This window comes from Bos indicus x Bos taurus, chromosome X (genome assembly GCF_003369695.1).
Source record: "Bos indicus x Bos taurus breed Angus x Brahman F1 hybrid chromosome X, Bos_hybrid_MaternalHap_v2.0, whole genome shotgun sequence".
Classification (NCBI taxonomy): Eukaryota; Metazoa; Chordata; class Mammalia; order Artiodactyla; family Bovidae; genus Bos; species Bos indicus x Bos taurus.
The window spans coordinates 67021808-67036991 of NC_040105.1; the positions used below are offsets into that span (position 1 = coordinate 67021808).

The window sequence follows — 15184 nt, forward strand, 5'->3', positions numbered from 1 at the left end:
TCATCCCCTTCTCCTCCCGCCTTCAATCTTTCCCAGCATCAGGGTCTTTTCAAATGAGTCAGTTCTTCGCATCAGGTGGCCAAAGTATTGGAGTTTCAGCTTCAACATCAGTCCTTCAATGAATATTCAGGACTGATTTCCTTTAGAATAGGCTGGTTGGATGTCCTTGCAGTCCAGGGGACTCTCAAGAGTCTTTTCCAACACCACAGTTCAAAAGCATCAATTCTTTGGCACTCAGATTTCTCTATAGTCCAACTCTCACATCCATACAAGGACTACTGGAAAAACAATAGCCTTGACTAGATGGAACTTTGTTGCCAAAGTAATGTCTCTACTTTTTAATATGCTGTCTAGGTTGATCATAACTTTTCTTCCAAGGAGTAAGTGTCTTTTAATTTCATGGCTGCAGTCAACATCTGAAGTGATTTTGGAGCCCAAAAAAATAAAGTCTGCCACTGTTTCCACTGTTTCTCCATCTATTTGCCATGAAGTGATGGGACTGGATGCCATGATCTTAGTTTTCTGAATGTTGAGCTTTAAGCCAACATTTTCACTCTCCTCTTTCACTTTCATCAAGAGGCTCTTTAGTTCTTCTTCACTTTCTGCCATAAGGGTGGTGTCATCTGTGTATCTGAGGTTATTGATATTTCTCCCAGCAATCTTGATTCCAGCTTGTGCTTCCTCCAGCCCAGCGTTTCTCATGATGTACTCTGCATATAAGTTAAATAAGCAGGGTGACAGTATACAGCCTTGATGTACTCCTTTTCCTATTTCAAACCACTCTGTGTTCCAAGTCCAGTTCTAACTATTGCTTCCTGACCTGCATATAGATTTCTCAAGAGGCAGGTCAGGTGGTCTGATATACCCATATTTTCCAGAATTTTCCACAGCTTATTGTGATCGACATAGTCAAAGGCTTTGGCATAGTCAATAAAGCAGAAATGGATGTTTTTCTGGAACTCTCTTGCTTTTTCAGTGATCCAGTGGATGTTGCCAATTTGATCTCTGGTTCCTATTGCCTTTTCTAAATCCAGCTTGAACATCTGGAATTTCATGCTTCATTTACGTTGAAGCCTGGCTTGGAGAATTTTGAGCATTACTTTACTAGTGTGTGAGATGAGTGCAATTGTGTGGTAGTTTGAGCATTCTTTGGCATTGCCTTTCTTTGGGATTGGAATGAAAACTGACCTTTTCCAGTCCTGTGGAACACTGCTGAGTTTTCCCAATAGGCTGGCATATTGAGTGCAGCACTTTCACAGCATCATCTTTTAGGATTTGAAGTAGCTCAACTGGAATTCCATTACCTCCACTAGCTTTGTTTGTAGTGATGCTTCCTAAGGCCCACTTGACTTCACATTCCAGGATGTCTGGCTGTAGGTGAGTGATCATACCATCGTGATTACCTGGGTCGTGAAGATAATTTTTGTATAGTTCTTCTGTGTATTCTTGCTACCTCTTCTTAATATCTTCTGCTTCTATTAGGTCCATACCATTTCTGTCCTTTATTGAGCCCATCTTTGCATGAAATGTTCCCTTGGTATGTCTAATTTTCTTGAAGAGATCTCTAATCTTTCCCATTCTGTTGTTTTCCTCTATTTCTTTGCATCGATTGCTGAGGAAGGCTTTCTTATCTCTCCTTGCTATTCTTTGGAACTGTGCATTCAAATGGGTATATCTTTCCTTTTCTCCTTTGCTTTTTGCTTCTCTTCTTTTCACAGCTATTTGTATGCTATGCTATGCTAAGTCACTTCAGTCATGTCCGACTCTTTCCAACCCCATAGACGGCAGCCCACCAGGCTCCCCCATCCCTGGGATTCTCCAGGCAAGAACACTGGAGTGGGTTGCCATTTCCTTCTCCAATGCATGAAAGTGAAAAGTGAAAGTGAAGTCGCTCAATCGTGTCCAACTCTCAGCAACCCCATGGACCACAGCCTAGCAGGCTCCTCTGTCCATGGGATTTTCCAGGCAAGAGTACTGGAGTGGGGTGCCATCACCTTCTCTGAGCTATTTGTAAGGCCTCCTCAGATAGCCTTTTTGCTTTTTTCTATTTCTTTTCTTGGGGATGGTCTTGATCCCTGTCTCCTGTACAATGTCATGAACCTCTGTCCATAGTTCATTAGGCACTCTGTCTATCAGATCTAATCCCTTGAATTTATTTCTCCCTTCCACTGTATAATTGTAAGGGATTTGATTTAGGTCATACCTGAATGGTCTAGTGGTTTTCCCTACTTTCTTCAGTTTAAGTCTGAATTTGGCAATAAGGAGTTCATGGTCTGAGCCACAGTCAGCTCCCGGTCTTGTTTTTGCTGAATGTGTAGAGCTTCTCCATCTTTGGCTGCAAAGAATATAATCAATCTGATTTTGGTATTGACCATCTGGTGATGTCCATGTGTAGAATCTTCTTTTGTGTTGTTGGAAGAGGGTGTTTGCTATGACCAGTGCATTCTCTTGGCAAAACTGTATTAGCCTTTGCCCTGCTTCATTCTGTACCAAGGCCAGATTTGCCTGTTACTCCAGGTATTTCTTGACTTCCTGCTTTTGCATTCCAGTCCCCTATAATGAAAAAGACATCTTTTTTGGGTGTTAGTTCTAGAAAGTCTTGTAGGTCTTCATAGAACCATTCAACGTCAGCTTCTTCAGCATTACTGGCCGGGGCATAGACTTGGATTACCATGATATTGAATGGTTTGCCTTGGAAACAAACAGAGATCATTCTGTCATTTTTGAGATTGCATCCAAGTAATTCATTTCAGGCTCTTTTGTTGACCATGATAGCTACTCCATTTCTTCTAAGGGATTCTTGCCCACAGTAGTAATATAATGGTCATCTGAGTTAAATTCAGTTAAGAATTGTTATGTCTTAGAAAGTTGACCCTTTTTCATTATGTAATATCTCTTTATTTCTGAATATTTTCTTTACTCTGAAGTCTGCTTTGTTTAAAATTGCTAAAGTGACTCTAGCGTTCCTTTGATTAGTATTACTATGGTGTATCTTTCTCCGTCTTTTTACTTATAGTCTCTGTATGTCTTCATATTTAAAGTGGTTGTCTTGTAAACAGCACTTAGTTGTTTTATTTCTTGATCCCTTCTGACAGTCTCTGTTTTTTAATTGATATATTTAAACCTTTGATATTTAAAGTGATTATTGTTATAATTTGACTAATATTTACCTTGTTTGTTACTGTTTTCTATTCATTACTCTTGTTCTTTGTTCATATTTTCATCTTGCAGTCTTTTTGCCTTCTGCTTAATTATTTTTGTATGACAGTATTATTTATCTTCCCTTACTATATCACTAATCCTACTTTTTAATCTTTTTAGTGGTTGCTCACTAAAGAGAGTTTGCAATATATATACATATAAAACCAATCCAGGTCCCCTTTCAAATAACACAGTACCACTTCCCAGGTAGAACAATTACCTTATTACAGAATATTCCCAGCTCTTCCCTCCAATCCCTTATAACATTGCTGTCATTCACTTTACTTATCCATAAGCTATAATCATGGAATACATTATTGTTATTAACAAACTGCTATTAGATCAGTTGAGAATAGAAGAAATAAAAGATTTTATTTTATATCCATTTGTTTCTTCTCTACACTCTTTCTGTATGTAGATCCAGATTTCTTAGTTGTAGTGTTTTCAGTTCAGTTCAGTAGTTTCAGTCGCTCAGTCGTGTCCGACTCTTTGCAACCCCATGAATCGCAGCACGTCAGGCTTTACTTCTTTCTAAATAAAACTTATTTTAACATTTCTTGCAAGGAGGGTCTAGTAGCAACAGAGGCCCTTAATTTTTGGTCTTAGTCTTTATTTCCCTTTGATCTTTGAAGGACAGTTTTGCTGGGCACAGATGGAATTCTAGATTGGTAGTATTTTATTTTAAAACATTAAACATTTCATTCCACTTTTTTCTTTGCTTGAATAGTTTCTAAGGAGGTGGCTAATATGACTCTTATCCTTGCTTCTTTATATGTAAGGTATTTTCTCCCCTGGCATCTTTGAACATTTTTCCTTGACTTTCTGTAGTTTGAATATGAGATGATTAGGTGTAGATTTTGGAGTATTTATCTAGCTTTGTTGGAGAAGGAAATGGCATCCCACTCCAGTATTCTCGCCTGGAGAAGGCTACAGTCCATGGGGTCACAACAGTCGGGACACAACTTAGCGACTAAACTACCACCACCATCCAGCTTTGTATTCTGAGCTTTTTCTATCTATGAGTTTGATGCCTTTCATTAATTTGGGGAAATTGTATTGTCATTGTCATTATTGCTTTAACTATTTCGTCTCCTCTTTTTTCTCTTTACCTTCTGATATTTCTATTATGTAGGGCTTCCCTGGTGGCACAGAAGTAGAGTTTCTATTATGGGTCTATTGCTCCTTTTGTAATTGTCCCATAGTTTTTGGATATTCTGTTTTGTTTTTCTTTTTTCTTTTCTTTTTCTTCTAGTTTTGTAAGTTTCTACTGATATGCCTTCAATCTTCTTTGGTGGTTTCTTCAGCCATTTCCAATCATTGATGAGCCCATCAAAGGCATTCTTCATTTCTGTTATGATATTTTGGCTCTCTGCCATTTCCTTTTGATTTTTTTCTTATAGTTTCCATTTCTCTTCTAACATTATCCATCTGTTCTTTCATGTTATCTACTTTTTTCATTAGAGCATGTAGTATATTTTTCATAGTTGATTTATATTCCCAGTCTGATCATTTCAACATCTCTGCCATTTCTGAGTCTGATTCTAATGCTTGCTCTGTCTTTTCAAACTTTTTGTCTTTTAGTATGACTTCTGATTTTTGTTTGAAAGCTATACATGATGTCCTAGGTAAAAGGAACTGAGATAAATAGGCGTTTAAAGTGAGATTTTATTTTTTTGTTTGACTGTGTTACTGTTTACTGTAGCTGTTACAGGGCTTCTCAGGTGGTGCAATGATAAAAAAAAATCTGCCTGCCAATGCAGAAGACACAAGTTTGATCCCTGGGTCGGAAAGATCCCCTAGAGTAGGAAATGGCAGTACACTGCAGTATTCTCACCTGGAAAATTCTATGAACACTGGCGCCTGGAGAGCTACAGTCTGTGAGGTTGCGAAGAGTTTGACACAAATGAGCACACATGCACATAGCTATTAGAAATCGAAGGCTAAATATTTCTTAGTGTCCTTGTTTTTGTCTGGCCTATTTTCCTTGGATTTCCCTACAGACTTCTTAGATATCATCTGAGATGCACAGTTCTTTTAATTGTATTCCTTGTATTATAATACAGAAGCCTTATTGATTTAGTAGTAAGGTGCTGGGGAAGGAGGCTTCCCTGGTGGCTCAGTGGTAAAGAATCCATCTGCCAATGAGGGAGATGCAGGTTCAGTCCCTGGGTTGGGAAGATCCCAAGTACAAGGAAATGGCAACCCACTTCAGTATTTCTGCCTGGGAAACCCCATGGACAGTGGAGCCTGGCAGGCTACAGTCCATGGGGTTTCAAAGAGTAGGACCAACTTAACAACTAAACAAGGTGTTGGGGGACTGGACATGTTCTATTGTATTCTGTTTAGGCTTAATTTTTTATTGAGACTGTGCTCCTCGGCTGTACCCTACAGAAGTGCTTCTCAGATTTTTTTTGTTTTGTTTTCCCCTTTAGGTGGGACAGGAAAGCTAGAGGATGCTAGAGTTGTGTATTGCCTTCTCCGAGATTGGTTAGGCTCTAGTAATATCCTAGTAGATTAGGCTCTGGTACAGTAGTTTCTCTGAAGAGCAGGCTTTGCTAAGAAGAACAGAATGTTATGGGCATATATAAATGTGACTGACTGTTCTTCCCTTTCTCCTGCTGGAAGGATGAGGGGATTTTTCTGCAATCACTGTGAGAACCTGATAGGTCTCCTGGTAATAAAGTCATAAAAGTGTGGGAGTCTCCACCAAGACTGGACCCCTTTGGAATTTCAAACTCTCAAACTTGTCCCCACTGAGCTTCCAACAATTCATCAATTAAAGTTCAGGCATTGATATCAAACAAACAGCAACAACAAAAATTGCTATCCTAGTCCTAGTTCCCACAGAGTTTTCCTCTTCTGCATTTCTACTCTGGTAAACTGTGCACAAGGTTTCCAGTTTCTCCATATCTTCACCAACATTCACTATTTTCCATTTTATTGATAATAGCCACCATAATGAGTGTGAAGTGATATCTCATGGTGGTTTTGATTTGTATTTCCTTAATGACTAGTAGTGTTGAGCATTTTACATTTGCTTATTGACCATTTGTCTATTAGGTACTTTGCCCATTTTGTAACTAGCTTGTTTAGTTATTTGTTGTTGAGTTGTGGCATATATATTCTTGTTATTAATTCCCTATAGATATGTAATTTGCAGATATTTTCTGCCATCCTTTTGGCCTGTGCTTCAGTGTCATATCTAAGAAATAATTGCAAAATTCAGTGTCGTGAAGATTGTCTCCTGTATTTTCTTCTAAGACTTTTGTGATTGTCATTCCTATGTTTAATTCTTTGATCCATTTTGAGTTAATTTTTGCATATGGCATAAATTTAAAATTCAACTTAATTCATTCACATATGGATATCTAGTTTTTGCAGTATTTAAAAGTCCTTTTCCCCCATTGAACGGTTGTCACTTTTGTCAGAAATCTGTTGACTGTTTATTTGAGGGGTTTATTTCTAGGCTCTCTGTTCTATTCCATTGGTCTATATGTCTATCTTTATGCCAGTACTATATTCTTTTGGTTATTATTGCTTTGTAATAAGTTTTAAAATCAGGAAATGTGAGTCCTTTATATTTGTTTCTCATTTTCAAGATTTTTTGGCTAATAAGAGTCTTCTGGGGTTCCATGTGAATTTTAAGATGAAATTTTCTATTTCTATATAAAAAGTCACTGGGATTCTAATAAGGATTGCATTGGATCTGTGGTCATTTTGGATAATATTGTCTTCTTAACAATATTAAGTCTTCCAATTTATGAACATGGGATTCTTTACATTTATTTAAGTCTTTAGTTTCTTTTAGTATCATTTTATAATTTTATATGTACAAGTCTTTTGCCTCCTTGCTTAAATTAATTATTAAGTATTTTCTTCTTTTGATATTATTAGAAATGTTATGTTTTCTTAATTCCTTTTTTGAATTGTTTACTGCTGTTATATAGAAATGCATTTGAATTTTGCATGTTGATTTCATATTCTGAAATGTTCCTGAATTTGTTAGCTAGCTCTAACAGGGTTTTTTGTGGATTCTTTAAGGTTTTCTACACATAATATAATGTCACCTTCAAAGAGAGATAATTTTATTTCTTCCTCTTTGATTTGGATGCCTTTTATTTCTTTTCTTGCTTAATTTCTCTGTCTAGAATTTCCAGTAATATGTTGAATAAAAGTGGCAATCATTGTCTTCTTTCTGTCTTAGAGGAAAAGCTTTCAATCTTTCACCATTTAGTATGATATTAGTTGTGGCTTTTTTCTTAACCTAAAGCCAGGGAGAGTGGGGTCTGCTAATATTCCCCATCTTTCATATCTACCCAGAATATGTCTGCCATAGGACGCTGGGAAGATAGCAACTGCCACTCAGTTGTCAGAGCAACTGTAACAGCTCACCTACAACATAGATGTGTACCAGAAAGAGGGACTGCATTCTTTGCCAACTATCCTGCCTATTTTTCAGAAGCTGTGGGTAGGGAAATAGGTGCTGCTCTCCTGACATCACCCACTTGATTTAGGCCTTTTATTGCACAGAACTATAGAAAATGGGATCTACCTATTTTCATTGTCTGCCCAAACTAACCAGAAGAACTGTTCTACTCCACGTATCTGGGAGATGTGGAAACTGCCTTACACTGAAGCAGTTCTTCCACAAGGCAGATATGAGTATAGTGTCTAGCTCCAATGCCAAGGCTTCCCACTGTTATTACTTATTTCCCATAGATTTTGTTGAATAACTACTTCTCAATCTGTTGTAAACCCTTTGATCAATCTCTAGAACATTTGAATGATTGTACTTGGTAATACTGATAAGCTTAATAGTTGTCTCTCCAGGAAAGAGATTTCCCTAAGGTCCTCACATTGACATTCTGGGTGGGCTCTTACTAACCTGATGTTATATTTGACACATAAAAACTTTTAATTTGATTAAGTCAAATTTATCTTTTAAAATAGTGTTGCTTGTGCCTTTTATATCATATCTTAAGAGGGCTTTGCCTAACTCAAGATTTAAAAGATGTACTCCTGTGTTTTTTTCTAGTTGTTTTAATGTTTCTTATGACTTGGTCTTTGATCCATTTTAAGTTAGTTTTGTGCATACACTACTTTAAAAGATAAATTTGACTTAATCAAATTAAAAGTTTTTATGTGTCAAATATAACATCAGGTTAGTAAGAGCCCACCCAGAATGTCAATGTGAGGACTGACTCATGAATATATATATATGGGATATTTTCCATTTATTTACCTCTTTTGAAATTTATTTTAGCAGTGTTTTTTGTTCTTTGGAGTTTTTATTTGGCCACACTGTGCAGCTTACAGGATCTTAATTTCCCAACCAGGGATCCAACCCAGGCTCCCTGGACCACCAGGGAATTCCCTTTAGCAATGTATTTTAGTTTTCACCTTACACATCTTATACTTCTTTTGTTAAATTTATTCCTAAATATTTTATACTTAAATCTGTTGTGAATAGGGATAAATTAGGAGTATGGGATTAACATATAAAAAGAAAAATCTATTGTGAATGGAATTAATCTTTTACTTTCTTTTTCAGATTGTTCACTGATAGTATATAGAAATATAATTGATTTTTATATGTAAGAACCTTGTATTACTTTTTTGTCTAGCATAACAAATTTCCACAAACTTAATGACTTAACACTATTTTATTAATTCACAGTAAGAAGTCTAGGTACAGTGTGGCTTAATTGGGTTCTCTTATTCACAAAGAGTTGGACACAACTGAGTGACTTCACTTTCACATTTTTTTTTTTATTAGAATCTTATAAGGCCAAAATCAGGGTGTTGGCAAAGCTGCATGCCTTTCTGGAGATTCTGGGAAAGAACTTACTCCCAGCCTCTTTCAGATTTCAGAAATCATCTCCTCCTTAGACTTTCTATGTGACCTTTCCATCTTAAAGCCAGCAATGATGGTTCGAGTACTTCTTGTGTTTCAGACCCGTCTGGGTATTCTTCCATCAGCTGGAAAAAATTCTCTGCTTTTATGGGCTCATGGAATTACATTGGGTCTGCCAAAATAATCTAGAATAATCTCCCTATTTTAAAGCCAAATGATTAATAACTTTAATTACAATTGCAATGTCCCTTTTGCAATGTAGTATAACATTCACAGGTGTAACTCCAGGAAGTAAAGATCATGGGGGCCAGAATTCTTATTTATTAGTTCAAGTAATGTTTTAGATTCCATAGGGTTTTCTCTATACAAGATCATGTCCTCTGCAAATGAAGATGGTTTCATGTTTCCTTTTACAATTTGGATGCCTTTATTATTTTTGTCTAATTGCCCTGGCTATAACATCTATATGCTGTTGAATAAAACTAGCGGGAGGAGACATCCTTGTTTTGTTCCTAATCTTAGGAGGAAAATATTTAGTCTCTCTCCATTTATTGTGATTCCCTGATGGCTCAGATGGTAAAGAATCCACCTGCAATGCAGGAGACCCAAGTTTGGTTAAAAATCAAAAATGCCTAACAGTCTTTTAATGTTTTGGAACATTTTGCGAACTTTTCTTATTCCTTTCAAAATACATGCACTCCAAATGATAAACTCAGCCTCTGTCCTCCTGTTTACTACAGTACTGCTTCTCTTGTTTTTACTTTTTCCTCTAAATACAAATTTTTCAACTGCCTGATTTTGTACTTCTTTTCAGTGTAAATTCTGATATGTGTTGGTTTGTTTTACTGAACTTGTAGACCTTGACTACTATTTGTCAGGTATTATGCTAAGAACTCTGATAGGAAAACATTTGATGAGTAATCAGATTAGCTTGGCATATTATATGTATATTAAAAAACTAACCTTGTGAATAGATATACGAAAGTCTAGATTTAGGTTCATAAATGGACTACTAGCAGTACTGGTAATGTTTTTATATAGTCCATTTAATGGACTCACAACACAGAGTAATTTGTACATATTTTGTTTTGAAAAGAAAAGGCAAGAGGAGAAAATAATGGGATCTTACAAGTATGCAGAAGAATATACACATAGTTTACAAAGCTCTTCATCTTGTAACAAAGTCTTATTCTTTCTCATAGACCAGAAGATCAATTCAGAAGTTGTTAGAATGGGAAAATAACAGATTGTATCACAAGGTAAGAAAGTTTAAGCAAATAAGTATTCCATTCATATTTGCATTAATAAATTGAAAAAATGGAAAGTTTTCAGCCACAAAAGCATGGATTAGAGAATACTCACTTTTTAATATTTATTCTTTACAAAGTGTTTTTAAAAGTATCTTATTCCTGGATTGTTGTTCAGTGGTTTATTCTAATGTGTAGGTAATAATTAATATAAATTGTTGTTAAAATTCTTAACAAACTTTACCTTCTTAGCTTGCTTTGCACTGGAAGTTGACTAAAAGGAAATGTGAAACTAGCAATATGATGGAGTATGTAAGTATGCAGTTATCTTTAATTGCGTATTTTTGGATTCCATCCTGAATGTTACATTTTACTGTATTTATCATTTGTCACATCTTCTTTCTACCTTTTTTCTTCTCAGCTTGAACTTTTGTCATTTGGAACATAGAGATTTCCTTCCACATTTTTAGGTTTGTAGCCAACATAAAATATCTTGAAAGCTGACAATTATTTATATCTTAGAGAAACTTTAGCTACTATGCTCAGATGAAAACGTGGTAAAACCTTAATCTTCTAACGCGGGTGCAAACCATAACACATGTTGATGGGCGCAGATGAACAAATATTCCTAAATGTAATCTTGTCAAAACTTACATAAAATAGGAATTGACTTCTGGATTCATATTCCTGGCTTTTTTTTGTTCCCTTAGCTGATATTTATTAATAGCTTTCAGTGAAGAAACTATAGATTCTAATTTTTTTAAACTGAAAGATCTGCGATCTTAGTCACAATGCATAAAGTCACATATAGCCAATGTGATAAATTGAATATCATTAACATTCAAAAGAATATGAAATTTATCCAAACTTTAAGTTGCTGACATGTAATATATATTTAATAATAAACATTCCATTTCTATTTCATAAGTAAGGATTATTATGTATCTTTCTCCACTTTGAATAGTCTTGAGGATAATGTGCAAATGACCACAAATCTAAAATTCTCTGTAGGTAAAACCTTGTATAAATTATTGTAACTTTATGTAACTTTATAAATATATTGTTTTTATTCCCAAACCTTTTTTAAATTAAAATGTTTTAATCAATCCATTTGAACACTATTTTTTACAAAAAAGCTTCTAAAAGATAGTAATACTCAACCAATATCAGCTGTTTTAATTGAAAAATATATAAATGTAATATAAGTGAAGGTATTTTTTTCTAATCCTAATCCTAATAAATTTTTGTTAGAGATTCTAATAAAATTTGTATCCTTCCCATTTAATCCCTTCCACTTTGCTACAAAAAAAGGGAACCAAGGGAAAATGGAAAAGACATTAAAATATAATAGGGTTTGCTTTTCTGTTAACTAAACGGTTACTGTAAATCAGATAATAAAAACTATGAGCTATAGCAAGTAATTATGTTTTTCAGTTTAATTGCCAATCTAACAATAACTTGTGGTAAGTTCCTTTTGTAACTGTTTTATATATTTCACTTGCTTTATAGTATAAGACCAAAACATAGTCCTGTGAGAAATGATTATAGACTTTTTGGGTTATGTATAAGTTACAGTAAATGAAAATTTTGTCAATATATTCTTGTTTATTTTTATTTTACAGGTAATACTAATAGAATTCTTACCAAAATATCCCATATTCCGACCTGACTGAGGAATTTTATTCAGTCACTTCTGTTTTACCTGTCATTTCCTACCCTTAGTGCCTTGTAGATGATTTTGGAATGAAGATGGTCTCCTTTGCTGTTTTCAATTTATTCTTTATAATCGTAGAATATTCTCCTCACACTTCATTTGTGTTGGTTTAAGAAGAAATTTTGCACATCCTTTTTGTTGTTGTTAAATGAGGCTTGTATTTTGCACTGTCAATTTTTAAATAAATACACACACATATATATGTGTGTGTGTGTGTGTATATGTGTGTATATATATATATATAGTTGCCACTAAATATAACATCAGTGCAGGTGTTTAAAAAACAAAAACATGTTCTGAGCATGCTGCCTTATAATTTTCATACTTAACTGTTTCTAAATATGCATCATTTTTCTAGGCTATTTAATGCTCTGTAATCCCTTACTGAACATACATAAATAAGCTTTTGGTAGCTTTTAGAAACGGTTTTACTCTTACCTGCTTTTAAAGGACATGCGGTTAATAGCACTGGTTTTGTCCTGCACTTTGCTTAATTATCACTTACATTAGTAGATAAAATATTTAAACTCCTAAAGACCTGTAAATATTGTTTCTTTGCATAAAGTAAAAAAATGTGATATGTCATGGTTTACAGAATGTACTGTTATTCTTAATATGTTGCCAACAATTCTGCATAAATTTTAATGTGAATGAAGTTTGCAAGCATCCTTTCGAATGTATAGATTGTTAACATGCTGTGTTATGGCAAAGCCATAATAAGTATGTTAAAAATTTCAGGTGTGGGCAGGATGGCCCTTTGTAATGAGAAGATTAAAATTGAAATCATTGTCTGAGATCTTCTGCATTGCACCTGAAACCAAGAACCTTATTTTTTCCATTTAGTTCAATACATCCCATTTTGTCTTCCACTTACAAAAGAATTCATTTGACGTCTGACACATTTCACAGCCTCACTCTCCTCATTTGTCTCCCTTTATGTATCCTTTTCTTCACTTGGAAATACACAGGATTATGACCTTTTAAGGAGTGTCTCAAGTTTCAGGTGTTTTAGGAAGTATCTAGACCCCACCCACCCCACTCCAGTACTCTTGCCTGGAAAATCCCATGGACGGAGGAGCCTAGTAGCCTGTAGTCCATGGGGTCGCTAAGAGTCGGACACGACTGAGCAACTTCACTTTCACTTTTCACTTTCATGCATCGGAGAAGGAAATGGCAACCCACTCCAGTATTCTTGCCTGGAGAATCCCAGGGATGGGGGAGCCCGGTGGGCTACCGTCTGTGGGGTCACACAGAGTCAGACAGGACTGAAGCGACTTAGCAGCAGCAGCAGCAGACCCCATCCCCAGGAAAGCCACCGCTAACCCCTATCTGGAGTTATGATCCACTTTGAGAAAGAGAGAGCTAATTGAAAAGCTCTACCTAAAGTGGCAGATTCATAATTGATTAAATATTCTTAGTCCTCATTTTGGGGATCTTTTGTAAAGGTATGGATACTATTAATGAGGAAAGACAAGAATTTAACTAAAATAGTTTCTAAAGTAGCCACACATGCAGCCTTTTCATTGGTATGTGCATATTTCTCTATTTCTCTTCACATTGGAATAAGAGCAGGCACTCTTAATTCTTCTAGAATTTGAGTTTTTAACATAATGAAAGCTTTACATTGCATTAGTTCAACTGCAAATTTATGCCTGTATGCAGACACTATTTGTAATTCCTAGTGTTAAAAATAAAAGTATCTGAGACTGAATAATATTTTATTTATTATTTTAGTCTATTAGTTAACTTTTTTAGGCAAACATTAATCCCAATGAAGAAGCAATCATTTTTTCATACAAGGTCAAGCCTTTTAAAGCCACTTTTAAAATTTATGCCTAATTTGAAATCCACAGTCCTGGACCAGTAAAAGAAGAGGGGAAAAAAGAGATTTTTGATATGTGAATATAATTGCATGAACAACTTTTCCACCTCTCTCTGTAGAACCCTGTTACCCCCATACCACCCAGAATCTCTAACTTTTAATATATTGTGTGTGCCTGCAAATATCATTTGTCTGTCTGCTGCAAAATTGAAGGTGTATTTTTATAGACAAAGTGGAAACCTCTGAAAATGTGTACCAAATGTCTTGTTTTATAGATTAATACGGGGAAAAATTGCATCTGTGGTTTATGTTCCAGCTAATATCATGTTTAGGTTTCAAATTATGACAGTTTAATACCAAAATTGATTTCAGCATAATACAAAATTTCTAATTATCACTGATAGAATAATTACTTTGAGTCAACCCTTATAATCTCATTTTTTTCCTGTAAACTTAGAATTTGGCCATATGATGGTCATAGTAACTTTTTCTGCCATGTATAGATCACACTTGTTTTGCTCAAAGAACAGCAGGAAGTGGTGAATTGTTTCTATAAAACAAATATTGAGACAGGAATAGAGTGCATCTGGAGGTAACAGAGTATATAATTCAAGTTACAGTAGTATTTATCATAAAAAAATTTACCAGCATGTGTAAACTTAATTTTAAAACCTATTCTAGTAACTCTTAAATTTATTATCTTATTATTCATTATGTTGATTGACTTATTTTCTTGAACTACTCAGAAAATACCCAATTTTTTTCTTTCTTCTATGACTACTTTTTCAAGCTCTTTTCCTTTGGAGGGGACTAATTAGCAGTTGAGTATTTTTGAGTCCTTTAAGAGACTTGTTTTCTTTTCAGTGATATTGGCAGCAGTGAATGCTGAAATGACAGAGTACACTGTGGACATTAATTTCTCACTCACTGACTTTTTTCTTATATCCTCAGGATAGAGCACATCAAGTTAATGAAGTATTTTTGTGCCAGTTGTTTTTAGATTAAAGAAACAAATTTGAGTTTTCTTTGTTATATAATATTCATTTGTGAAACCTGCTATGGATGTTTCCAGAGAAAATAACATGTATCTGCTGAACTATATAAATCTTACAAAGTTTTGAGGTTACAAGTTAAAACTGTTCCTTCTCTGACTTTCCATTATGCATCTCTACCCCCATAAATTGTGTATAAAATGAAATAAGCTTTAACATTTTTAAGCTACTCTTTGATTCTTTCTACCCTCTATACTAATCTAGGAAGAAACCATTGTAGTCAAATGTTAGAAGTAGATGGAGAAGTGCCTTGTCGTCTTTGAATAAAGATAACATTTTATGTTGAAGGAAGCA

The 15184-nt window shown here is 35.0% G+C and overlaps 1 protein-coding gene across 5 annotated transcripts in view; it reads left to right on the top strand.

The window, feature by feature from the left end:
* CHIC1 (cysteine rich hydrophobic domain 1) overlaps window positions 1-12810 on the top strand; it is a 41386-nt gene extending 28576 nt beyond the window's left edge. For 2 of the 5 annotated variants that reach the window (XM_027534430.1, XM_027534432.1), the window contains 3 exons: window positions 10258-10314; window positions 10555-10614; window positions 11925-12810. In XM_027534430.1, coding sequence (XP_027390231.1) covers window positions 10258-10314; window positions 10555-10614; window positions 11925-11975 — 168 coding nt within the window. In that variant the 3' untranslated portion in view covers window positions 11976-12810. Of the gene's footprint in view, window positions 1-10257; window positions 10315-10554; window positions 10615-10723; window positions 10773-11924 lie in introns of all 5 variants that reach the window. The other 3 variants (XM_027534433.1, XM_027534434.1, XM_027534431.1) reach the window with 2 other exon arrangements.
* Window positions 12811-15184: the final 2374 nt, after the last annotated feature.